Genomic DNA, 26,031 nt, shown 5'->3' with positions numbered 1-26,031 from the left:
AGTGACTAATGATATCAGAAAAATGGTAAATCTGGCAACATTGCAAGAATAAAATTTGAAATTTGCATATTGTAGAATAGGCGTATCCCGATTTTTGTACAATTCGGACCATCCATTTAAGAGATAATTAGGCGTTTTCAGACTTTTGGTTCAGTCTGTATTGTTATGCTCTATATTTCTCTCTGTTATGAGATTGATCAGCAAATTCTTATTTTGATTAATTACTTACTTATTTTAATTATTACTTATGTAAAACAAAAGTAAAATTAAATTAACTTTTCTAATAAATTTTATTCTCAGGGCTATTTTAATTTTAATGCATTACCTTCGGTTTGTGGCTTCTAGTATCTCTAGTTGCTTACTTCATCCAGGGACAAAACAGGGAAATTAAACATACTCGATGTTATATAAATGTTATAAATATTTTTTATTTATCCAATATACCATAAATATAAGATTTAAAAATTATACTAAAATTCAATTCTGTTGCAACTTTTTCTCATCTAATAAATTAAGCTTTAATTCTGATATCTCCTTTGTTTTAACAAAAATTTTATTTAAATACTTCGTTAGACTATTCTTACAAAAAATACTAAAATTTACTTTTTTCCTTTTGAATTGATTACTTATCTCTTCTTTAAATTTTGGAATGACTAAATTATGCTATAGCATCGCTCAATACAAAAATAAACAAATATGGTGTGGACATAAAACAAACTCTCTCCGTTTCACAAAAATTCTGACTAACCTTTTTGTTTCTTCTTTACTTCTTCTTCCCGGATTGCGTCGTCCTCAATTCTCCCACACGTCCTCCTAGGATGTAGCGAAAGGTCCTTCTCGTCCAAACTGCTTCACCAACAAACAAACAACGGGACTCGCTCGAAATCTCTATTCAGTTTTCTCTCTGCTCGATATCTTGTGCAAATTGATACCCACCGGCTGCTCGTTCTAGACAGAAAACAGGAATCTCCTCGGACACAAGGAAAATTAACTTCTCAACTCGGTCATCGATTTCGTTTCACTACGATTCTGCTCACAAAAACCAATTTCACCACTTTACACCGACTTCTCACTTTTTAAAAACTGGACTGTACTCTATAGATATTCATTACACAGTGACCACTTTTTCTCTTCTCAAAATCAGACTCAACACTCATCCCCACCATCTATCTTTCTCCGCCAATTACAAACATCCTCTCTACCCACTACATCCATATTTTCATTTCTTAAGAACCAATTTATTTTGTATACAACTTTTCCATTTTGTTAAATTCTAGGAGACACCAAATTACTTTCGTTGTTTCAAAATGCTAAACAAAAAGCCTTATATTCTAAACTCAATAAATTTGTTTACTGCCTATCCGTCTAAGAAACATTTATAAAACGTCATTGTTCATTCCGAAGCGAAATAAATATACTTTCTAATTTTACCGCATGATTGTATGTCCGTTCAGAGAAACATTAACAAATCACTTAACGATTTCACTTTCCGCGAAAACACTGTTTACTAACTAAATTATATTTACAATTTTTGGTCATATACAGGGCGATGAAAATCTATGATCTCGTGGTCTCTGATATAAATTTATTTTCTAAATTTTTCCCATAAAAATATACAACAGTATATTTCAGTTTATATTTTTGTTTATTTTCAATGTATAGATAATTTTTTCTTAATTCAATATACAGTAGTAAAAATTCTCATCGCTGTACATAGTTGCTCATATTAAACTCTACTAACACTGCACCACTTCTTGTAGAAACTCGAGGAAGACATATACAAAGAGATATGTTCGGCGAAATATATCAATGTCCTCCCGAAAATCTTTCTCCCGGAATCTGGCTCATCGTCGACAGATAACGTACCGGACAGCTCTAGACCAAGTCTGGTTGACGATAAGACTCCATCGTCAGTACCATCGAGCCCTTTCATAACAGAAAGCCCCAGGCCCAGTTGGGGCCATCAGAGGACGTGGAGCACTGGGATCATATCGGAAAAGAACTTTGCTTTTCGTTCGCAGTCTTCGAAAGACGATTCCGCAGCTTAGTCGTGTATTGTCTATAACCCTCGTTTGGTTTGTTTCTTTTTCGTTCTTGCTCGGTAGCAGTTTTTGCCTAAGAAAGAAGTTAGAGAGACACTTGGAAACGTACTATGGATTAATTTTTAGTTTTAGTTGATCAAATTTGAATTATACTTTTGAATTTATTATTAAAATAATACGAGTACCTGAAAATTATATATTTTATTAAATCTTAGGAGAATTTATATATTTTTTATTGATAATAAAGAAATATAGCAGTGTAGGCTGCTATGTGTGAACATTGCGTTATACAAAGAGATTATCGATTTTTATAGAGGCTGGTCTTGCGATGTATTTAAAAACACCTGATGTTTACACTGAGGATCAAATCCGGAGTCCCAAGTGGCCACCAAATTGTTACAAATAATTATTTATTTTTAGTAGTAGTATTGATTACACATACTTGCCTAGTGAACCAATTCCTTAATGGTATAATGCTTTCTAACCATTTTATCCTTTTCGAGAACTAATATTGGTCGAGATTTCGAAACTTGTGTGAAGATTAGGCTATGGTATCGGCGTTCATGATAAAACTGGGCATTAGAGATTTTTTTCTGTCCGAAATATGGGAAGAGGAATAGCCACACGTGACTGGAGAAGACATTTTGCCTTCTTGTGAGTGGATGCGTTATAGAATTTTTTGTTAGAAAACTAGGGCGTTTTTTCTAAAATCTGCATCAAAATAGCAATCTGACGCAAAAGCAAGTTTGAAATTTCAATTCAGTGGATCTGATAGGCCACGAAACTGCTATAGCCCCTAGGCCATGTGTATATACATGAGAACTTACAGTAACATTAAAATATACGAAAACGGAATCTAAGAAATATGAGGGAAACAGATAAGAAGATAATGATAACACAAAAAAAAACTCATGTGACCACTGTAATTTTGTAAGAAGACAACACAATAGGAAAACTTTTAGAACAATATGGCGTACGAGATCTAGTCATGTAACACGGACAATGGCACAGTCAACTAAGAAATACAGATTGGATCGCGACGATTAATTTTTTTCAACTAACGTAAGGACTGAATGTGTAGCCCCATGTTGGGCGCCGATGTTTAACGTTTCTAGAAATCGAGAGAACCGCGACAGTGGCACATTCAATTAAGAAATGTTGTTTGTACCGCATTGAATAAAACAGAAAAGTAAATCTAACGATGTAAGTACTAACTATTGTAGGTACCACAAAAATGGACCCGATATATCCAAGTATTCATACTGCTCTAAATCAAAATAATCTGACCACAAAGCTTAGGACGCTCCAATTATAAAATATCAAATAAGTAAAGGCACCACAAAATAATAGTAAAGCGCTACAAGAGTTTTAGCTTTTTGGCTATGTTATTTCTTATGAGGAAAGTAAAACAATGCAACACTATTCTGCGTATTTTGCAAAGAGGTATATATTAACATAGAGTGAGCCTACCCTCCTCGCTTCTTGACGACAAGATCTCATGGACTAGTTTGCGGTATCTCTTTCTAGCACATTGTATCGAGAAACTAAGATGACATTAAGTGTGAGTATAGGCACGGAAGGGGAGGACAACTGTCGCAGCTTTACTATGCGTAAGAGTGGAACAGCACTAAGTCAAATAAAAAAGATGGTGTCGTCACTTCGCTCTGAATGACACTCTGTCTATGATAATATATGTCTATGGTATTTTGACGCTTTTCAAGGTTATGTGTCAATGTCAAATGTCACACCTCTTGTCAAATATGATATTTGACGTCAACATATCGAGTAAATGAAACATTTTACGCGATATCCATTCATTTGTATGTGCAAACGTGTAATATTCATGCACGACCTTGAAAATCATAAAAAATGAGCCTAATGGAACATTTCGTAATCTTTGTGATGAAAAATTGCCAAATAGTTATAGTCTTGTAGCCTCTTTAATAATAAGAAAAAACTCGTGGTTAGACTTACTTTTGTGACGTCAAATGGTACCAATTTATCTACCGGGTGGTGAATCGTAAAACAGGCCATAGGAAATTCAATGTAAAATTCTAAACTGCTAAATTCCTGCTTCCCTAATTATTTTACATCAAAAGTCATGAGAGAATATTTGTAGAGGATTGAAATCTGTATTAAAGTCAAAAGTTAAAATTGTTCTACGATTTAAACGCATTCCAAAATTTTGAAAAATATAATACATTTGCCACAGTAGGTATGTGTGTAAAAGTTAGGCCACACGTTACTATTTAACTGACAGTGCTCACACCATTGACTAAATAAAAATCTTTATTATTAATACTTTTTCCGCAACTGAGGGTATCTTATCAACTGTATTGTTTTTAAACAATAAATGGTAAAATAAAAATATCGACAGTTAAAAAATGTGAAAATAGTAACTTCATTGTGACACATTATTGCACTGTGTGTGCCCTAATTTTGGGCTGAAAAACTGAAAAATGTATTACATTTTTACAAAATTTCGGAATATGTTTAATTCGTAGAACAATTTTAACAGTTGTTTTCAATACAGATTTCAATCCTCTACAAATAGTTTCTAATGTCTTTTGATGTAAATTAATTAGGGAAGCAGGAATTCAGCAGTTTCCAATTCACCACCCGGTATACTATCACGATAGCCTAACCACGAACTTTTTTCTTGTTTTTTTTTATATCGATTCGTTTAGATACCGAGAAATGTGTTGAGGTAGGTATAACTGGTATCACGGCATATAAGTCTCAAACAAATAAAACGAATTTGACTAGAAATACAGTACATAATCATCCTAAAATAACCATATTATCAGTAAAAATAGTTATTTAAAAAATAAATTTCATAAATCCTTCCATGTTCTTTCTAACTTCCGCAAATAAAATAACGAAAGCAATATTACGCCAACTTAGACTTAAATTCAGTTGTTTCTCGACAATTTTTCGCGTTCGCGTCTAAAAAAAGCAAACCACTATTTCTTCCAATGTCTGTGTCGTTTTATTTTCCCCATTTGTGTTTGTCTTGTTTATTTATTTTTTTGTTTTGCTTTAACCTACTCCTTCGCTTCTCGACAATGGTTTTGTGGCCATTTTAACAGGTTTGTATATAATCTTCTTACATGTAGAGAATTTAAAAATTATATTTGTATACAGATAATTAGATCAGTTCGGATATGTTGAGCTCTATATAGTCCGGGGCGCATCTGTTTTGAGATGGACGTTGAGAGGGGACTCATATTTTTTTGCAGAAATTGCTTGGAATTGACTTACATAATAATAAAACACTGAAAACGTTTGTGTTCTGTTATCCGTTTGTCAAAAGTTCTGCCAGTTTGACCGATGTACGTTTTCGGACAGTCACCACAAGTTAGTTTGTATACACCACTCTGTAGTTGCTTTCTCTTTCGGCTTTTATTGTTCTTAATATATTTGTTTAAGTTGTTGTTAGTTCTGAAAACTGGTGTTATTCCTTTCTTTTTTATGTATCTGGCTATTTTTGTTGTTATCTTGCCAGTATATGTGAGAGAGCAGAAGGTACTGGGTTCTTTATGTGGTGGTGGATACACTAATTTCAGGGCTTTCTGACAGAATTGGCAGAACTTTTGACAAACGGATAGCAGAACACAAAAGGGCATTCAACAATAGAAAAACAGACACTTCTGCATACGCACTTCACCTTCTAGATCATAATCATTCTTTCAATGAAGAGTTTCAAATTCTGCGTATTCATAATAAAGGCCTTAAGCTATCTTTTTTAGAATCTATGGAAATTAATAAACTGAAAAATACAGATATAATTCTGAATGACCAACTCGAGACAAACAGCTCCCCACTCCTCAACCTCTTCAGTTGAAGACTTAAAAAGGCAAACACATTGTAAACTATATCACTTGAGAAAGGCACTCTGCCGAAACAGCTATAGTCACTTAGTTATAATAAATTCTGTGGAAGTATAGAAAACAAACGTTTTCAGTGTTTTATTGTTAGATAAAATGAACTTCCATCAAGTAACGGTCGAATCCATCAATGACTTACATAATAATAATTGAGTTATCCTCCCACTCAAAAAGGTCCGGAACATTGTTTAAATAATCAAAATGTCAAAAAATTTGATTATAACTTTCAAAGTATTCACTTCCGAGAAAAGTTGCACTGACATAAAAGTTGCGTAATTAAATTTCCTACAATATAGGGTTGGTTAAAAATTTAAGAAATTGTCAAAATAGCAAAATTTGTTGCAAAATAGCAGTAATTGCGAAAAAAACATAAAAAAACAAGTATTCGCATTTTACGTTTTTCTACCATTTATGCTACACTTAGGACCTTCAAGATTTTATTCAGAAAAACTTTGATATAATAAAACAATACTGTAAATTTCATTAAGACCGGTTCAATAGATTTTGCAATCCAGGTTTCGCAAAAAAAATCATTTTTTCAAAATGTTGTCGGACTGAAAATAAAGTAGACAGCAAGTTAAATTTTTTTACATATAGAAGAATACTGTACCTTTCATTTACAATTTACAAAATTAAAAGCGGATAACTACAACGGCGTCAGGAATTTTTTTTAAATAAACATTAATTTTTGGTTCTACGCGCAGGACTGCGGTGTTCGATTCACACAATTGATTTCCACCAAAATGTCTTCCAATATTTGTCTAATATATTATTTTCTTACTTTATATTGTGTTGTATTTTAATATTTTAATTCCACAAAAATCAAACTAAATTGATTATTGTTTGTGAAATATTGTTTAAACAATTGCATATGTTTAAAAATAATAAACTTTTATTTTCTAATTTAAAATATATAAACCAAGAAAGTTTTTGCTAAAAAAGTGTTACTTCAAAGGACAGAATATGTGTTTTTATTTTGCAATAAACAAATTTATTTATCTATATCGAAATTTACTAAAAATTAAAATTTATCAATCATTATTAAAGGTCATTGGAATGCCCAATCAGAGCAAACGTATTCGTTGTTCTGCGCGTAGCACCAAAAATTAATGTTTATTTAAAAACATTCCTGACACCGTGAATGAAAGGTGCAGTATTCTTCCATTTATGTAAAAAAAATTCAACTTGCTGTGCTTTATTTTCAGTCCTGCAACATTCTGAAAAAATGAATTTTTTTTTGCGAGAGCTGATTGCAAAATTTATTTTGCAAAATCTGTTCAACCGATCTTAATGAAATTTACAGTATTGTTTTATTATATCATAAAGTTTCTGTGGGAAAAAGATGAAGGTCGTAAGTGTAGCATAAATTGTAGAGAAACGTAAAATGCGAATACTTATTTTTTTATGGTTTTTTCGCAATTATGTATTGCTATTTTGTTTTTTTTTTTTTAATTTTTAACCAATCCTATAATGTAGAAAATTTAATTACACAACTTTTATGTCCGTGCAACTTTTCTCGGAAATTAATACTTTAAGGGCCGGTTGTTCGAACGCTAATCAACAATGATCACTATCAAATATTTAATTACTGTCACCAAAACTGTCAATGTCAACTTTTATTGGGTTGCTGAAAACATAATTGATTAAAATTGTGAGATTAGTTAATCAATTAACATAACAATTATTAACATAATTGATTAAGTAATTTCATATTATGTTTTTAGCAACCCAAACAAAGTTGACATTGACAGTTGGTGACAGTAATTAAATATTTGATAATGATCATTGTTGATTAGCTTTCGAACAACCGGCCCTACAAGTTATAATAAAAAAAACGAAGAAAAAAATCTGATTTTTCCTTCATTTTTTGACATTTTGATTATTTAAACAATGTTCCGGACCTTTTTGAGAGGGGGGATAACTCAAATATTATTATGAGTTATTTTCAAGCAATTTCTGCAAAAAAATATGAGTCACCTCTCAACATCCAAATGCACTAATATTTTTACAGATGCACCCTGGTCTAATAATACATGGATGCCAACCTTGAGAAAGTACTGAAACTCTCACTCTCTGTATATCTCTCGTAGTAGAACAGAAGGCAAAATATTTAGTAAAAACTGAGAATCGCTCTCTACGAGCGTTTGGTTAGAAAAACTGGTGAAGTTGTACGACGACATATTTTTGTTATGTGTGAAGTACAAACAGGATCAAAGGACTGCATCTATAAAATACCATGTGTATGCAACAAATTTTATGCGGGACAAACAGCAATACTGCTAAGTGTCAGAATAAACGAGCATGAAACATACTTCAAAGACAGCAAAAATAAAAACGAAACTCCAAATAATAAATATAAAATTTAATTGTCATTAAATAAATTGTGACTTAATCCCATATAAATATGATATTTAACTTCGATATGACACAAGAAATCAGTTTCAGAACCTAAATTTAAAAATTTAGTATTTTTAAGGAAATATAATTTTTAAAATCTCTATTATATAAAATTTCATAATAGTGTACGTAGGTACAGTGTAAGTCAAGATACAGTACTTTTATGGCATTCACTTTTAACTTTTTTAATTTTTTTTTTCCATCGATACATTCTTTATTAGGGCAGTCAATGAGGGTATTTGGCTCCGAATTCCATCCTACTACATCGATTTACTTGATATTTTCACAGTAAGGAGAGAATATCTCAAGAAACAAAGTCTACCCTATGTCGATGTGCGCTTTTATCTTGGGGTGTTTCCCACCCCTCCTCGGGGGTGAACATTTTTTTAGTTAAAATAGCCAAGGAAGAGGCTAGGGAACCTAATTTTAAGCAAAAACTGTTCTATAATTATTTTTTGAAAACTCACGACTTTTTGAGTTATTCGTTGTTGAAAATTGGCCATTTTCATTGAAAAATTACACCTTTTCGGACGGATTTTTGCGAACACCTTAAAAACTATGCATCTAACAAACATACAAAATATTTCTGTAGGTTATAAATAAACAAAGAGATTGGTTCCTTCATAAATCTTCTAGTTAAAATACAAACAGGGATATGGTAGGTAAGAAGAGTTTGTTTTTTTGCTGCATGCTCAAATCGGTGTATTCAACTTGAAATAACAGAGAAACTGTCGATTTTAGGTGTATAATGATACTAATAACTTTTGTAGTGCTTGAAAAGACCTATAAAATGAGCAATACTAAAAAATGTCGATTACATTCAAACTAAGCGAGATATTCTGCAAAAAAGTTCATGACTAATGTATTTTAAGAAGAAATGAGAAGTATATTTAACGGCTGCACATGGATTCGCTCCCGGGTTCAGGTAGGAAGACCTAACCCTTCGGTCATAACTTAATTTTCGGGTATGAGTTTCGGAGCCAACTCGTGTACAATAAAGGTGGTTTTATAGGGGTTGGGAGCGAATCCATGTGCGCCGTATTTAACCCCTCATCCATCAGAATTTAAATACATCGTTTTCCTTCTACAATATTTTTTATTATAGTGTTATTTCTATGTTCAAAAAGTTGGACTGGATTAAAATGAATGGTTTTTGAAAAAAATAAGATCAAATTATAGAGCGCATTTTTAAATTTTCTTAAAAATCTTCCTTTTCCTCCATGTAACTCGAAAAAGATAAGAGATACGAAAAAAAGATACCAAACAAAAATGTAGGGCTTTTTCAAAAAATTTTCTTATTTTTCATTACTCTATCTCTTATCATTTTCAAGTTACATGGAGAAAAAGGAAGATTTTTAAGAAAATTTAAAAATGCGCTCTATAATTTGATATTTTTTTTAAACCATTCATTTTAAACCCGTCCAACTTTTTGAGCATAGAAATAACACTACAATAAAAGGTATTGTGGAAGGAAAATGATGCATTTACATTTTGGTGGATGGGGGGTTAAAATTACTTCTCAATTTTTCTTAAAATACATTAGTTATCAATTTTGTTTGCAGCATATCTAGCTTAGTTTTAATGTAATGGACCTTTAATATAGCTCATTTTAAATATCTTTTTAAGCACTACAAAAGGTATTAGTAGCATTATACACCTAAAATCGACCGTCTCTGTTATTTTGAGTTAAATACACGAATTTGAGAATATACCAAAAAACAAACTATTTTCACCTACCATATCTCTTTTTGTATTATAACTAGAAGATTTATGAAGGCAAGTGTCTCTTTGTTTTTTTATAATCTACAAAAATGTTCAAAATAGTTTTTTTAGTTAGATGCATAGTTTTTAAGGTATTTATAAAAAACCGTTCGAAAAGAATGTTTCTATGAAAATGGCCAAATTTCAACCACGAAAAAATATAGTAGTTTTCAAAAAAAAATATAGTACAGTTTTTGCTTAGAATTAAGTTCTCTAGCGAATTCCGTGGTAATTTTAACCAAAAAATTTTCCACCCTTAAGAAGGGATGGGAACCACCCCCCAAGATAAAAGCACACATCGGCATAGGGTAGACTTTGAATTAGGAGATAAATAGAGGCAAGGCCCAAAATTTCATTAAAATCCATGCAGTAGGATAGAATTCGAAGGTAATATCATATTCTTGCTCCCATTTACTGGCGTATATTTCTTTCTTCACTATTTTATGTTTCATAAATATTTTATTGACGCAATTTCTTGATCGTATTGAAATCTTTGTTCCTCTCTTTAGATATCATCAGAATTTCTTTGCTTTTTTTCCTAAGAATATCTGTAACGATAGTTGCACTATTTGATGAGAGTTTAATGAGAATATGAATGTTGTAAAGAGAAAATTCTTGTAGATATTCTTACTTTGATATTCCTACAAAACAATAAAAACGTTATATCTTGCCTTGCACTATACAAACAATATTTCATCTAACATTCACTTAACTGTAGCAACTGTTATTCGCCTTTAGTTTTTAGCTGGCACTGGCACATATTGCATTAAATTATATAAAATGAAAAGATTTTGATTGCAATTGTATAATACAATATTCTTTGTGCTGTATATGTTATATATGTTACAGCTTTTATACAAAGGAAGCAATTTTTTGTGTCTATATACATATTTCATCATCATCACCATCATCCAACCAATTTATGTCCACTGTTAGACATAGGTCTCAATTATCTTCACTTCCCTAAAATTTCATTAAAATCCATGCAGTAGGATAGAATTCGGAGGTAATATCCTATTCCTGCTCCCATTGACAGGCGTATTTTTCGCTTATTCAATTTTTATGTGTACATATATGTATAAACAGTTTTTGCTAAAAAAGTGTTACTTCAAAGGACAGAATATGTGTTTTTATTTTGCAATAAACAAATTTATTTATCTATATCGAAATTTACTAAAAATTAAAATTTATCAATCATTATTAAAGGTCATTGGAATGCCCAATCAGAGCAAACGTATTCGTTGTTCTGCGCGTAGCACCAAAAATTAATGTTTATTTAAAAACATTCCTGACACCGTGATAGTTAACCGATTTTAATTTTGCAGATTGCAAATGAAAGGTACAGTATTCTTCCATTTATGTAAAAAAAATTCCAGTAGGATAGAATTCGGAGGTAATATCCTATTCCTGCTCCCATTGACAGGCGTATTTTTCGCTTATTCAATTTTTATGTGTACATATATGTATAAACAGTATTTGCGTACAGGTAAATCTTCTCTTAAACTTATTCCACAATTTTTTTCTCTTAAACTAATACTTTTTTGAAATTTCAGAAACTGGAAGAAGCATTCGCCCAACAATTGGAAGAGCAAGAGAGAATCTACGGTCCAATAACGCCCTTAGCTTTGCCCTCAGATCTACCGGAGTTCAACTCCGGCTCAAAGAGAAACAGTTTTTCGTCGGATGGATAGATAAGTTTTGATTTATGTGCATTATTCGTCGTACCGCATTGGATAAATAGTTAAAGTGCCTGTTAAATAGACGTTAGGAAACAATTTTATCTATCGTTTGTATGAATGAGATTACAATCAGTAAAAAATTATGGACTATTATCATTTTTATACAATATTAATCGAGTAAAGGTTGATACGTCTTCTTCGGGTTATATGAGGGCGATTCCAAAGTAATCTGACAAGTTGTTGTGAGTAATTCTTCATGCAGTTTTATGACAAAAAGGTTCTAGAAAGTATCGTGGTGATTCTACAAAGATACACCATACTGAAGTCTTCCAAGATTATTTCTTCAGAAGTTGTTTCAATGCTTTTTGTGTTCTGTTGTTGGTGTATAATTATTCTTCTACTATTTCTTGTCACTCAGCTGTAAAGAGACTTCCTTTTCTTCCTATTAATTTCCACAAGAAAACGCTAAGACCCATTCTACTCATGTTTTGATCTTCTTAAGGTCAAGATCGAACACTATATAGGATGAGAGTCCATTTAAATGGGATTTAGGGTAAAGTTTTGACATAATACGTAAGGTTTGACTTGAAAAGAGTCGTGAAAAGTGACGTTTAGCCCGAAACGTGACATTTTACATCAGTCATTATGTCACAAACTCACTTGCCATTCCAAAACTTCATGTTTTGTGTGAAACGTTACGTTTCGTGCCAAATGTCATGTTTTACATGTCAAACGTCATCTTTGGCTACACGTTTTACGTTAAAACGCCATGTATTATGTTAAAACGTTCCTCCCCACTTTCCAACGAATCCTCATCCTGTTTGCCATTCAAGCAGAACATTGAAATGATAAAAAAAGAAGCATATCAGAGTTTCTTAAAGTTTTCTTATGGAATTTAACATGGTAATGAGGCTATCCTCTTGCAGCTTAAATACTGGCCGTCAAGGACCGGCTTTGTATGGAACTTAAGTTAATTGTTACGATTGATTTCACTGTATACCCTCATTTAATCATTTTGGTTGTAAAATTTCTGAAAAGGCGACATTGGTGCGCATACATGAAGCATTCCCTGCTGGTATTGGGTTGGTACGTTTTTCACTTTATGTGATTTTTCTTTTCGCTACACAGCCGAATTCCTTTACTGGATCAATAAAAAATTAGACATACTTGTTATATAGATATAGTAAGATTACGTCTTCATCATCATTATTGGGATGAAAGTAATACATGTTATGTTAGATGTTCAAAATTTGCACCTAAAACTCTAATTAACTAGTTTTGAAGGGAAGTAAGAAACAATTTTACTAAAAAAATGATTTTATTAACGTTTCGACGCCCACATCGGGTGTCGTTGTCAAAATACATAAAATTTTAATGAATTAAACAAAAATGTTGTTGCTTAGTAAAAGAATTCTTCTGATAATTTATTTAATCTGACTCATTTATATCGGTAATTCAGACATATATTATACATTTTAGTTGCGTTCCTGGGACGACTGTATTGAAAGATAGTTCATTCGATTACATGAAATCAACCCCAACTCAAGAATATCCGTCACAAAAGAAAATCATAACATGTTTATAAATAAGGAATTGTCAAGATTGGATCGAATGGAACAGAACAACTTAGAACGGGATCCTATAGCATTCACAAGAAATAATACGAGGAAAATATCAATACCATAATATAAAAGGACTATCCGAGAAACTTAAAACAATAGGAAATAAATTCAACATTTCAACAACATTCAAAACAACAAACACGTTGAGATCTATTCTATCTAAAACTAAACCTAACAGTGAACAAGAATGAACAAAGAATTGTATTTATAAAATACCTTGTGAATGCGAACAATTTTATTTAGGTGAAACATCAAGACCATAAACGTTAGAATAAGTGAACATCAGTCTTATATTAAAAATAGATAATTTGATAGATCTCAAATATGTCAACACGCATGGGATAATGAGCATAGAGTTCAGTGGAAAGATTTAAGTATAGTCTTGAAAGAAACAGATAGTAAAAAAGAGAAAAATCAAAGAAGCGGCTTTAATTATGCTAAATGAAACCAATTGTGTCGCAAATTTCTCGGTAGAATTCAGTAGGATGTGGTTACCCATACTAAAATAGGAAGTCAATAGAAAGAAAATACCAGGATTAGTAAGTCAATAACATATCGAGTTAATACATATTTTAAGTTTTAGTATTGTTTATATATCTATGTTGTGGTTGTTGTATTGAACCACGTACGTAGATTTTTCAACAATAAAGTCCATGTAAACTTTTCCCTGTAAAATTAGTTGCAGCAATCCTTATCTCTTTCTCAGCTCTTTCTCTTTTTTTATTCTTAATAAAACGTCATGATTAGTAACGTAGTCGGTATAAATATCTTCAGGATTCGACGAAAAGCCACATTTCGAAAGTTTCAATTTTCTTATAGATATCGTCTGTGAGAGTCCACGACTCAACTCCGTACAACAGTCCAACACGATGGACAGACCAAGTTAAGAATGAGGAAAGTGAAAAAAGAAGTATATTAGACCAAGTAAAGACTCTGGTGGGAAAATTCCTACATGAAGCCGTCTATCTGGTCTAGGATCTTAGCCAATGTAGCAGGGATCCAAAATAAGGCAGAAAATTAGGAAGTATAGGATAAGATTGATAAGATACCCAGAAAGAGATGGGTAAATGCAGTTTAGACAGATTTGAAGCAGAAATTGGAATAGAAGACACCTTTATAAAGAACAAAAATAATGCCAATTTGTAACCCAAGACTCTGGGTATTATGATTGAGAGGGAGTAAAAAGTAAAAGTTGAGGTAGAAGTAGAAGAGGGAAGTTATTGAAGATATTAATTGAGAAGGGCTTAGCTCAGAAGAACCAATTAAAGCTGTTGGAGAGACACATACTCTCAAGTGCGGATTCGGGCTAGCTTTATTACACTGAATATTGGCTTTGAAATATGAAAACAAAGATATTGGATAATGATATGATATAAACAAGGAAGAAAATAAGACCTTTTTTAATACAAAACTCAATGCGACAAAATGAGACCACTGAAAATAAAAAGGATATGAAAAGTACGATAAGTAAAGAAGAAGAAGTTGGGCGCCAACTCGAGACAGAAGTACGAGAAATTTGCTCGAGGTTTTTTTTGAAGTAATGAACGACAAGAAATAAACTAAATAAATCTAAACGGGAACTGGTGTATGTTTTCCCGTTTAGATTTATATAGAAGTGTGTACAAGTCAAACAGTCTTTTTCTATTAACTAAATAAATGACAATTGAGACGATAACCTGAAACACCAAGAAATAACTACTTACTTCCAATGATGTTATATACTGTTAGTAAGAACTGAAATAAAAATAAATATACGAGTTATTCAAGACAAAATAGGTGGCAAAAATATTCCGTCTTTGTGTATTTCTTCGATTTGAGTGACAAAATTCAGTGTTCGCATCGTCTGTTTTCTCGTTTCTTGAAATTTTTTCTGGTATTTTTAAAAAGCAAAGATTATAAAAATATGCAAGTAGAAAATACTCAATTTTTCTTTTTTAAACAGTAATCGGTGGATGATTGAAGAGGGTGACGACAATAATTGTGTCATTGCTCTCTTATAGACCAAGAGGCAGCGCTGAAAAATCTCTCTGAATTTACTAAAGCTAGATTTTTAATAATTTATTACTGTGAGTGTGTAGAGAAATATACTTTGGTCGGTCAAGGGAAACGTAGAACAGGGGTTACTGAGAGGGTATCAAAGTTGCTTTCCTACGAAGGTAATTATTTCCATTTACTAAGGCTGCAAATCGGTACACATTCTAAATTAAATATAAATAAAAGTTATTATAGTCGGTCAGCTGTATGACGGGACAGAGCCGGTCGGTCGGCCCCAATAGTCGATTGAGGAAATGAAACATTTTGGCTCACAATTTTTTCGTTCAGCATGGATTTACTTGAAATTTTCATAGAAGGTAGGGAATAGTCCAAGGATCATTTTCTATATCATGCCGCTGTCATACGCTAAAACGTTGGGGGTGGTTGCCACCCCATCTCGGGAGTGGGAATTTTTTATTACATTTTGACCATGTAATTCGATGGTAAAATTAATTCTAAGAAAAAAATGTTTTTTTACATTTTCTTCGTAAAACTAATGTTATTCGAGCTATTCGCGCTTGAAAATAACTTTCGACGAAAAAATCGACTTTTTTAGAGGGTTTTTTTGAGAATACCTCGAAAAATATGCATTTAATCAAAAAAAACTGTAGATATCGAAATTGTATCTTTTACTAACACATACCAAACTCTTTTCCTATAATATCTTTAAGACCAATACAAACCGAGATACGGCATGTTAGCTTTTTTCGTCAAATTCATAATTTGAAATATTCAAAACCAAATAATGGGAAAAATTTGCATTTTTCGAGGAAAACTGAAATAATCTTTTTTCAAGTATACAATTAGTCATTAAAAAAAATAATAAAAAGTTTCTAGCATGAAAATTAAGCGACTTATAATCAAAAAAATGTCAGTACCTGCTTTTCTCTACGAAACAATCAGTGAAAACAACCCCCTAAGTACGATCCTAATTTAAAATTGGTCTTCACCGTTCTGTAGTTCTTTTTATATTTATATTATCAATACACTCAAGGAGTTTGACCTATTTAAAATGCCTAATTTTGGAAAAATTGGAGTTTAAAGAAAAATTGATTTTTTGCAATTAATTTGGTATTTTTCACCTTTTATTTCAAAGTATCTCCGAAAATACTGAAGACACGAAAAAAATTATAAACTACTAAATTGTAGCTTTTTTAACCTTCGGATGACCAAGCGGGGGAAATTGTGACCCCAGCGTATGTTTTTCTTTAATAAATTCAAAAGTATTTTTAATTTTTAACTCATTATTTTTTTATTTGACTTTAATATCATTCTAAATATCCTCATATTTTGAAATAAAAAAAATTCCCTATATTTTACGAATAAAAAATATATTCTGAAGTTGATGTTTAGTAAAATAGCGTCTATTATGTGTAATTACAAGTAGTTTTACGCTAATGACGTCGACTTTGCAAAGTAATAAGACACTTACTCAACATACACACTACACATGACACTAATACTCATTTTGTGACTGGCTGAATGACATAAAGTCCATGCCAAAAAAAATTAAAAATTTAAAAAAAACTTTATTTTTTTGTTATTTGTCATTTTTGACCTGGGTCATTCCCCCCCCCCCTTGGTCATCCGTGTAACAAAAAAAGGTTGGTCATCGGAAGGTTAATGACTAAAATTACCCTGTGCATAGATTTTCATTACAGTGAATAGTTAGCCAGATATAGCTGTTTAAAACCTCTATTTACCAGCAAACACCTCCTTATTCGAGTCCTTTAAACCCGCACCAATTAAAAACTAAGGGATCTTACGGAATTTAATTTACTCAGTCTTATAGCTCTTTAAAAATCCTACAAAATCATTTTTGAAGAAACTTTTTATCGCCAAAAATATATAGAATATTTTTTGAGGTATATATTCTCAAAAAAACCCTCTAAAAAGTCGATTTTTTCGTCGAAAAACTGTTATTTTCAAGCGCGAATAACTCGAAAAATATTAGTTTTACGAAGAAAATGTAAAAAACATTTTTTTCTTAGAATCACTTTTTCCATCGAATTACATGGTTAAAATTTAATAAAAAATTCTCACCCCCCGAGATGGGGTGGCAATCACCCCCAAGGTTTTGATACTTGGACTATTCCCTACCTTTTGTGAAAATTTCAAGTAAATCCATGCTGGACGAAAAAATTGCGAGCCAAAATGCTTCATTTCCTCAATCGACTATTGGGGCCGACCGACCGGCTCTGTCCCGTCATACAGCTGACTGACTGTAATAACTTTTATTTATATTTAATTTAGAATGTGTGTACTGATTTTCAGCCTTAGTAAATGGAAATAATTACCTTCGTAGCAAAGCAACTTTGATACCCTCTCAGTAACCCTTGTTCTACGTTTCGCTTGACCGACCGTAGTATGTTTCTCTACACACTCACAGTAATGAACTGTGAAAAATCTAGCTTTAGTAAATTCAAAGAGATTTTTCAGCGCTGCCTCTCCGTCTATTAGGGACATAGCAGGTAAAGTTGACACCATCTATCTATCGCCCGTCGGCAAATTCAAACAAAAATATAACTCCAGACCATATTTTACCACCTTTAGTCCAGACAAATTAATATATGTATTTAATATATTTTTACCACCAAAAATGAGATGTTTTAATCAAATATTGCTTCAAATATAATCTGCAGAATAATTTTGAATCACGTTCTGCTAATGAACTTGCTGTTTTGTCCTTAAAAGTAGAAAAAAGTTTCAATTCTATTGCTTAATATTTCATCTAAATATAATCGTCTAACAATTTTAACTGTACTAATGCCCAAGTATACATTTTCAAGTGTTTCAACTGATTGATTTATGATTTACAATGAGTAACCCGGTTGTAAAAATACCGGCGTGTGCCTTATCACAAAGGGACATCGGTTTACTCGAATTTCATAACAATACAAATGTTATCTGTTTGAATTTGCCGACGGGCGAAATATCTATGGACCCGACTTTACATGGGAAAAGATAGTAATCTTCATGCCTACAACAACTCTGTCATAAAACAGCTGAAAGAATTATCTACCGCAATACTCCATATTACTGTCGGAGACGCCCCGTATAAAAAGGTCTTGTACATACATGTTAAAATATATAGTCACTCTTATAAACATGTTTTGCAGATAGGAATGTAAATATGATTTTATACAGACTGAGTATTTTAAACAATTTGTTGTTACTGTCGCGAAATGGATTGTAAATGTTATTAAAAAGATAAATCGAAATACATGATACTACTTATGTTTATATATCTGAAAAGTAATATTTTCTTATTAGGCTTACAATAAAATATGGTTAATTTTTATTAGAATATGCTTTGATTGTGATTTAACCCCCTAAAGAGTGTAAAAATATTTTTATTGATTTAACAAACATTATATAGGTGTTCAAATGTATTCACACTACAAGTTCCAAAGAAAGAACAAGGTTCGCCTTATATTTATTCGAGATAGAGAAAGTCACTTTTTGTTCATACCTAATGCCCAGTCTATCTGTGAACATTTTTTCGAAAAATCTTATACAGCTTTTTGAAGGTTCTATAAAGTATATGAGAGATAGTTAATGAAAATTTTTTGAAGATTTTCAAGCTTTGTTTTTTTTAACAATCATAAAAATTGAAAAACATCTATTTTGCCTATAAAACGTTTATTATATATTCTAGAAAAAAAGAATGTGTGTACTTTGTACGCACGTAAGAAGTTATACTTCTATTATATGTTTTCAACGGAATCAATATACTTTAAACAGTGTATTTATATTTAATTTTAATACTTACTACTTTCCAAAATTTTTTATTAAAACAATACCAAAAATTAAGAAAATAAAAGAATAAAACACGCACACAAACACATTGAAAAATGCCACAAAGAAATGATTTCTGAACAATAATTGTTGCCAAAAATTTTAACTAAATACGTATTTTCTGAAAAAATTTTATATAATAATATACTTACAATCATAAAATTTATAAAAAAAAATAACAAAATAGTAATTTGCATTGGGGATCGAAAGTGCTTTCCCATGGCGCCACCTTCGCGTATCTGTCTTGTGGGAATATACACCAACTGAACGTTTACACCATAAACTTTTGACAGTTGTTTATTACTTATATGAATTTAATCAAATTAGTTTGATTTTTGTGGAATTAAAGGAATATTTTGTGGAATAACAATATATTAGGTGAATATTGGTAAAAATTTTGATGCTAATCAAATTATGTAAATCAAAGCATTACCTACTATTTTGGTAGGTTCATTTTAAATTTTCTAAATAGGTAGGTACCTATGTAATTTTTTATTAGGATACTGAAACATTTACAATTAATTACGTACCTGTCGCCTTTAAAAACTATTTAAAAAGTCACTACAATTATAAACTTGCTATTTTCTCTGCCATCACAACAATAAAAACTAATATACACAACATTTTTGGTTATCCATAATCTCCATATTGAACAATTATTGACAGATGATTTTAACACCCAATCAGATCCCGTATAACGTTTGAGCGACTAATAACATATTGTCGGTGTGCCCGGGAAAATAAAAATTCACCCTCGTGCCTAAAGAAGTATAACTTCAAAAATGTTCAAATAAAAGTTGTAGATCTTAAAAAGTTCTTTAACTTGCAGAAATAAGACATTTTCACCTTTTATGAGTATTTAAAAAAATCCAAGCAAATTGAGCTATACGTCTTAAGGATTCTTTGTTTACTTTTGGAAATGTGTTGTGTGAATACTTTTTCGTAAATTTTCAAAAAGATCAACTTTTCTATTCATCTTCTACGATTGTGAAAGTACCTAAATAAATGTTATAAACAAAAAGTCAAACAATTAGGCGTACACGTCATAGAATTAATGCACCGCACCGGTACAAACTTGACGGCAAACAAATTTTTCCCCATATATTAGTTTTTTTGCTACCGTTAAGTTTAGCAGGAAAGCGCTGTTGCCAAATAAGAACATATATGTATTTACATACCATAGCAACTACCGGCTACACTGTTTCCCTTTGTCTTTAAGACTGTGAAACAAAGATAACTATCTGTAATATAACTGTCAAAGTTATGTTGTCCTATAGAAGGTTATGTATGACTTTTGTTTGATTATTTTTCTTCTTTTATGGCCTTTGGGAGATGTGCCCATTTAGCCCACAACATTTCTTAAAATTAACACCTAACTAAACCTACTATACAAAAAATTTATTACGAACCTAATCGACCAATCAAGGCTAGGGAAGGGAAAGTGAAGATGGTTAAAAAATAAACTGTCGTTAAAACATAAACTAAATAAATAACATATAATTTGGAAACAATAATTTGACATTATATTTAACCTCCAATATTATGACAGACGTCAGTTGCCATTTACAATCTCACCAGATATAATAATGACATCATGTTATAAACTCGTCACTAATTCTAGCCAATGAAATGCTCGCTAATAGAAAAATTTAAATGCTCGAGAAAATTACGTGCATTCCTTATTGTTTGACTTTTCCTATAGATACATATAAACAGTTTTGTGCTGATAGAAACGCAAAAACTAAAGTCGACCACCTTTAGGACTGTGTAATGTTAAATAATGCTCCCAACTAGATTGCGATGTTGCCACGCAATTCAAAAAGTCCTGGAACGTAATGATAATAAATCGTCGTATGTCTTGTTGTGAAGTGAAATATTACTTTTACTCTTACCTATTCTTTCTGAATGCTCAGTAAGGTCTATCGTTTCGTGGGAAATCAGGAATTTTGTTATCGTTCATAGAACATAATATACTTGTTTGGAAATAAATTGTTAGAAAAAGATTTCTAGTAAAGTAGGATTTTTATTTACTATTTTTCTCAAGAGCAACGAGGAACCGACTGAAATTATATGTCTGTACCAATTGTTCAAGTTGCATTTAAAAAATGAACCGAGTTGATTGCATAATTGATTAAAGTTTGAATATTTGTAGGTCTTGTTTAGATATTTTTAATTTAATTGCAATGTACAGAGTATTAATATTATTGAAAATTATTTATTTTGGAATAAGAACTTACAAAAAAATCTCAACACCAATTGCTTATTTCGTTATATACTTCTTTGATGTGTTTAAAAACTAAAATAAAAAAATAAGTTTCTATTGGGATTCGAACCAGCTTATCAGCGCAGTTAATAAGTAAATGCGAAAATATAGACAAATAGAAAGTTAAATCATTTATCTTGTATAAAACTGGCCGTGTTTGAAGACCAGGCAGACAGTCAATACTTGAAATCTACTCTTTTCAGTTTTTAAACAATCCATATTGCGTTAATTACTGAATTAGGCGTATACCACTGTAAATGGCAACATTGCAATGCAATTATTTCGTCTTCCACGTCGCAAACTGCGTAATGGTGTAGTTGGAGTCCAGCGTAGTTGCCACGTTTCTATTTTATGTAATACTATATGCCTAATACAAAAATTAACGCACTTCTATAAGGTATAAATCTACTTAAATTAACTGCATTCTTACACTATGGAAATTTGAAACAAACGTATTACTTTCTACTTAACATTTATGGCAAACTACTATAATGTATTTCTTATATCTTATTCTTTATTGACCGTTATCATGTTTACAATTTTTTTAAACTTTTCTCTATCGGCTGTTGCGCGAAATAATTCTACTGTTGAACCACACCGTTGTCTAATATTACGCAACCGTGAAATTTTTTTTCGACCAGTCCATCTCTTTCCCTCTTCTTTTCTTTGTATTATAAGGCGAAGTTGATGGTGTTTATGTCCTCTAATTATATGGCCGAAGTATTCTGTTTTTCTTCTCTTTATGATGTTAAAGCAGACGTTCTGAATACATCATTTTGATAATATCTTCATTGGAAATGTACAAAACCCTCGATATTTTAGAATCTGTCGATAGCACTAATATAATTGTGGAATTATTTGAATGCTTATACAGTCGAACCCGCTTATTGGAATGGCCTTCGTGTCAAGCAAAAATATACTCATAAGCGGGATATTCTAATAACCGATCATTGGTGGCTAGCTGAAATAAGTGTACCGAATATACGTTATAATAGTAGTACATACTACATATTTCAACATGTATATGCATATGGTTTTAGGTCTTTTTATGTCAATAAAAATTTATAATCTATTTACAAAAATAATTACGAAACGATTAGAAAGTAAATTGGAATTGAGTTTTAGAAAAGACTTCCGAACAAACGATCAACTATTGGTAATAAATAATCTTATAGAAAAATGCTGTTTCTTAAAACAGCCAAGTGGGTGTCAATATGTACCTATAGAAATTTGTAGATAAATGAAATTATTTTATGACCTTGTCGGCGAACGATTGAATTTTCTGTGGGAAAGGAGCGTTTACTCATAACACAGTAATACAGAGTTTATTAGGTACCTGACAAACTGTAATAATATACAAAACAGCAGGCTTTCGAAGCTCTTATCGACAAACCATTATACCAGGCAAAATTTAAATTTTTAAGAAATTGTACCTAAAAATTTATTTGGTGACCTGAAAAAATTATTCTATTAAGCGGTATTATTTTACTAGACCATATTTCAATAAACGGATAAATTTATTAAAGGGTAAATGGAACGTTTCGGGACCTTGAATTTATATTCCATAAACCGGGATATTCCTATAACCGGTACTCTAATAAGCGGGTTCGACTGTTGTTTGTATTATGGTTTTTAATGTTCATGTTTCACAATCTTATAATAGGATAGACCACAAGATTTCAGGACTTTCTTGCGAATATTTGTTTCGAAATCTCTTCGAATGTTGGTTTAGGTTTCTAGGTCATAAAAGTTTCATAGTGATATTTTGATTCTGCATATTATCTCTTTATTAGAGCCACAATTTTCTTTTAGCCTGCTGCTAAAGTATTTAAAATGGTTTACACGCTCTGTCTTCTCTCCATTAGGAGAAAGGAGACCTTGATCTATATTAATCTTTCAAACTGCACTCCACTTTGTCTTTGAAATGTCAATTTTAAGGTCTCTCCGATAACTTGTTTCACTGACTAGATTTACTAGTGTCTGGAGATCTTGAAATTTTCTGCAAGAACGGCTGTATCGTCAGCGTATTTGATATTTTTGATTTCTTCAGAGTATAGATTAAAAAGACTAGGGCAAAAGACAATCCTTTCGTACTCCACGTTTGATGGGCAGTTTTTCCTTCTTCTTCTTCTTAAGGTGCCGAGACCGCTTTTCGATCGTTGGCTCTCATCTTGCCCAGCATATTAACAATCACTGTCTTATTTACAGCCGCACGAAATAGTTCAGTGCTAGTTTTCCCAAACCACTGGCGTAGGTTTTTAAGCCAAGAAGTTGTACGGCGGCCCACACTTCTTTTTCCCAATATTTTACCTTGCATGACAAGGTGAAGGTTTTCCTTACGACTATCTAATTTGGATAGAGGCTACTTGATTGTAATATAAGTATTTTAGCAGTCTTATCGTATTGGTCCTGCTGCCTGTAGGCAATCGAAAATTCTTCAGAACTCACAACGTTTTTGTAACAGAACGCGCATACAAAATAGTGCCTCTTCTGTTCCTAGACCATTTCTAAATCCAAATTGCTGATTACACATTCTAATTTTGCATACAAAAAATACTCGGTTTTGTATAATTTGATAGCCTGCTTTTCTTTAGTAATCTTATAAACAGTGACTCCAACCAATCATCTTGTATTTTTCCCTCGTTGTAAATTTGGTTAAAGAAAGTAGCTAAGTAGGTAATGTTTTCCTTGTCCAAAAGTAGCTCAACAGGGATTTGATCAGGCACAACCGAACTTAGCGTCGTATAATTTCATTGTTCACTAAGAAAATACATTGTTGCCAGATCTTTTCGTCAACCGTAAATCATTTTGAACAGAATGAATTTCTACTAGGTAGTTTATATATAAAAATATGTTCACAGATTCCATCTCGCGATATATTTTAATTTTTTTTTAGTTTTCGGAATGTTTTTTCGTTGTACGATTTTTGACGCGACAGTCTGATGTATAAAAATATTAGATGTGTATTATTTATAACATAGAAGTTTTAATATTTAAATTTAAGGATGTATATAAAAGCATTCATGTTAAGCTAACAAATATTTTGTTAAGGAGGAACAGTGTGATACTGCGGTGTTTTTATTCTGATAGTTTTCTACAGTTGCTGTCACGCTGTTCTGTATCATAAAATATGTACAGTCAGTGTATTTTATTTTTTATGTGCATATATTATTACCATTAATATTATTAAAATAAAATTATAAATACTTTTCGTGTGTTTATTATTTCCTAACCTAGCCTGGTAATATTAGTAATGAAAATAAACTAATTTAATAAATAACATAAGACTAATGTGCAGACCGACCTAGAATTGGACGATCTTGTTGCATTTCTGCTATCTTGATACTAAATCATATTGTTAGAAGTTGAGTTAATGAAAAAAAAACTAGGACAGAGGGACTAATGTGCAGACAGACCTAAAATTGGTCAAAATTGTCTAATTTTTAACGATTCTACAACTCCTGAACATTTTACGGACTAACCCTCTTGCGTTTCTGCTCTCCTGACGCAAAATTGTCGCATTTTAAGCGATCCTTTCTGAACAATTTAAACCCTTTTGCGTTTCTGCTCTCCTGATACAAAATGGTAAAAATTGTCGAAAAATGGTTCTTCAAATCCTGAACATTTTATGGACAAACCCTCTTGCGTTTCTGCTCTCCTGATACAAAATGGTCAAAATTGACGAATTTTAAACGATTCTTTAAGTCCTGAACATTTTACGGACAAACCCTCTTGCGTTTCTGCTCCTGATACAAAATTGTCGAATTTTAAGTGATTCTTCAAGTTCGGAACAATTTAAACCCTTTTGCGTTTCTGCTCCCCTGATACAAAATGGTAAAAATTGTCGAACTTTAATCTTCAAATACTGAACATTGTATGGACAAACCCTCTTGCTTTTCTGCTCTCCTGATACAAAATAGTCAAAATTGTCGAATTTTAAACGATTCTTCAAGTCATACATGTTATGGACAAACCCTCTTGCCTTTCTGCTCTCCTGATACAAAATGGTAAAAATTTTTAAATGATTGTTTAAGTCTTGAACATTTTATGGACAAACCCTCTTGCGTTTCTGCTCTCCTGATACAAAATTGTCACATTTTAAGCGATTCTTTAAGTTCTGAACAATTTAACCCTTTTGTGTTTCTACTCTCCTGATCTAAATCGTCTTGTTAGAAGTTAAGTTAATAAAAACAAACTAGCGCAGAGTGACTGTGCAGACAGATCTAGAATATGACGATCTTCTTGCGTTTCTGCTATCCTGATACTAAATCGTCCTTTTAGAACTTTAGTTGGTGAAACCAAACTAGGACGGAGAGACTAATGTGCAGACAGACCTATAATTGAACGATCTTACATTTCTGCTATCCTGATACTAATTTGTCTTGTTAGAAGTTTAGTTGATGAAAACAAACTAGAGTTAGTACCGGCGCAAATTGATCCTAAGCAGACACAACCTGGCACCGGCGAGTTGCGTAGACCGTTCTGCGCACCCTACTATCAGTTCATGCGTTCACAGGTCGAGCTTGGGAAGGTTTGTCATCGACGTAC

At 31.8% G+C, this 26,031-nt stretch overlaps 1 protein-coding gene across 2 annotated transcripts in view; it reads left to right on the top strand.

The window, feature by feature from the left end:
• The window catches only part of LOC114326314 (serine/threonine-protein kinase 10), a 99,597-nt gene extending 74,905 nt beyond the window's left edge, over positions 1-24,692 (top strand). Inside the window, exons 13-14 of one of the 2 annotated variants that reach the window (XR_007698853.1) lie at positions 1,761-5,131; positions 11,641-24,692. Coding sequence is in view for 1 of the 2 variants with exons in the window: in XM_050654205.1 (XP_050510162.1) it covers positions 11,641-11,778 (138 nt within the window). In the remaining variant the exon portion in view is untranslated. The remainder of the gene's footprint in view (positions 1-1,760; positions 5,132-11,640) is intronic. The other variant, XM_050654205.1, reaches the window with a different exon arrangement.
• The last annotated feature ends 1,339 nt before the right edge of the window (positions 24,693-26,031 follow it).

This window comes from Diabrotica virgifera, chromosome 6 (assembly GCF_917563875.1).
Source record: "Diabrotica virgifera virgifera chromosome 6, PGI_DIABVI_V3a".
NCBI lineage: Eukaryota > Metazoa > Arthropoda > Insecta > Coleoptera > Chrysomelidae > Diabrotica > Diabrotica virgifera.
The sequence above is the reverse complement of the archived record's forward strand: the minus strand, read 5'-3'. Positions and strand labels throughout refer to the sequence as shown.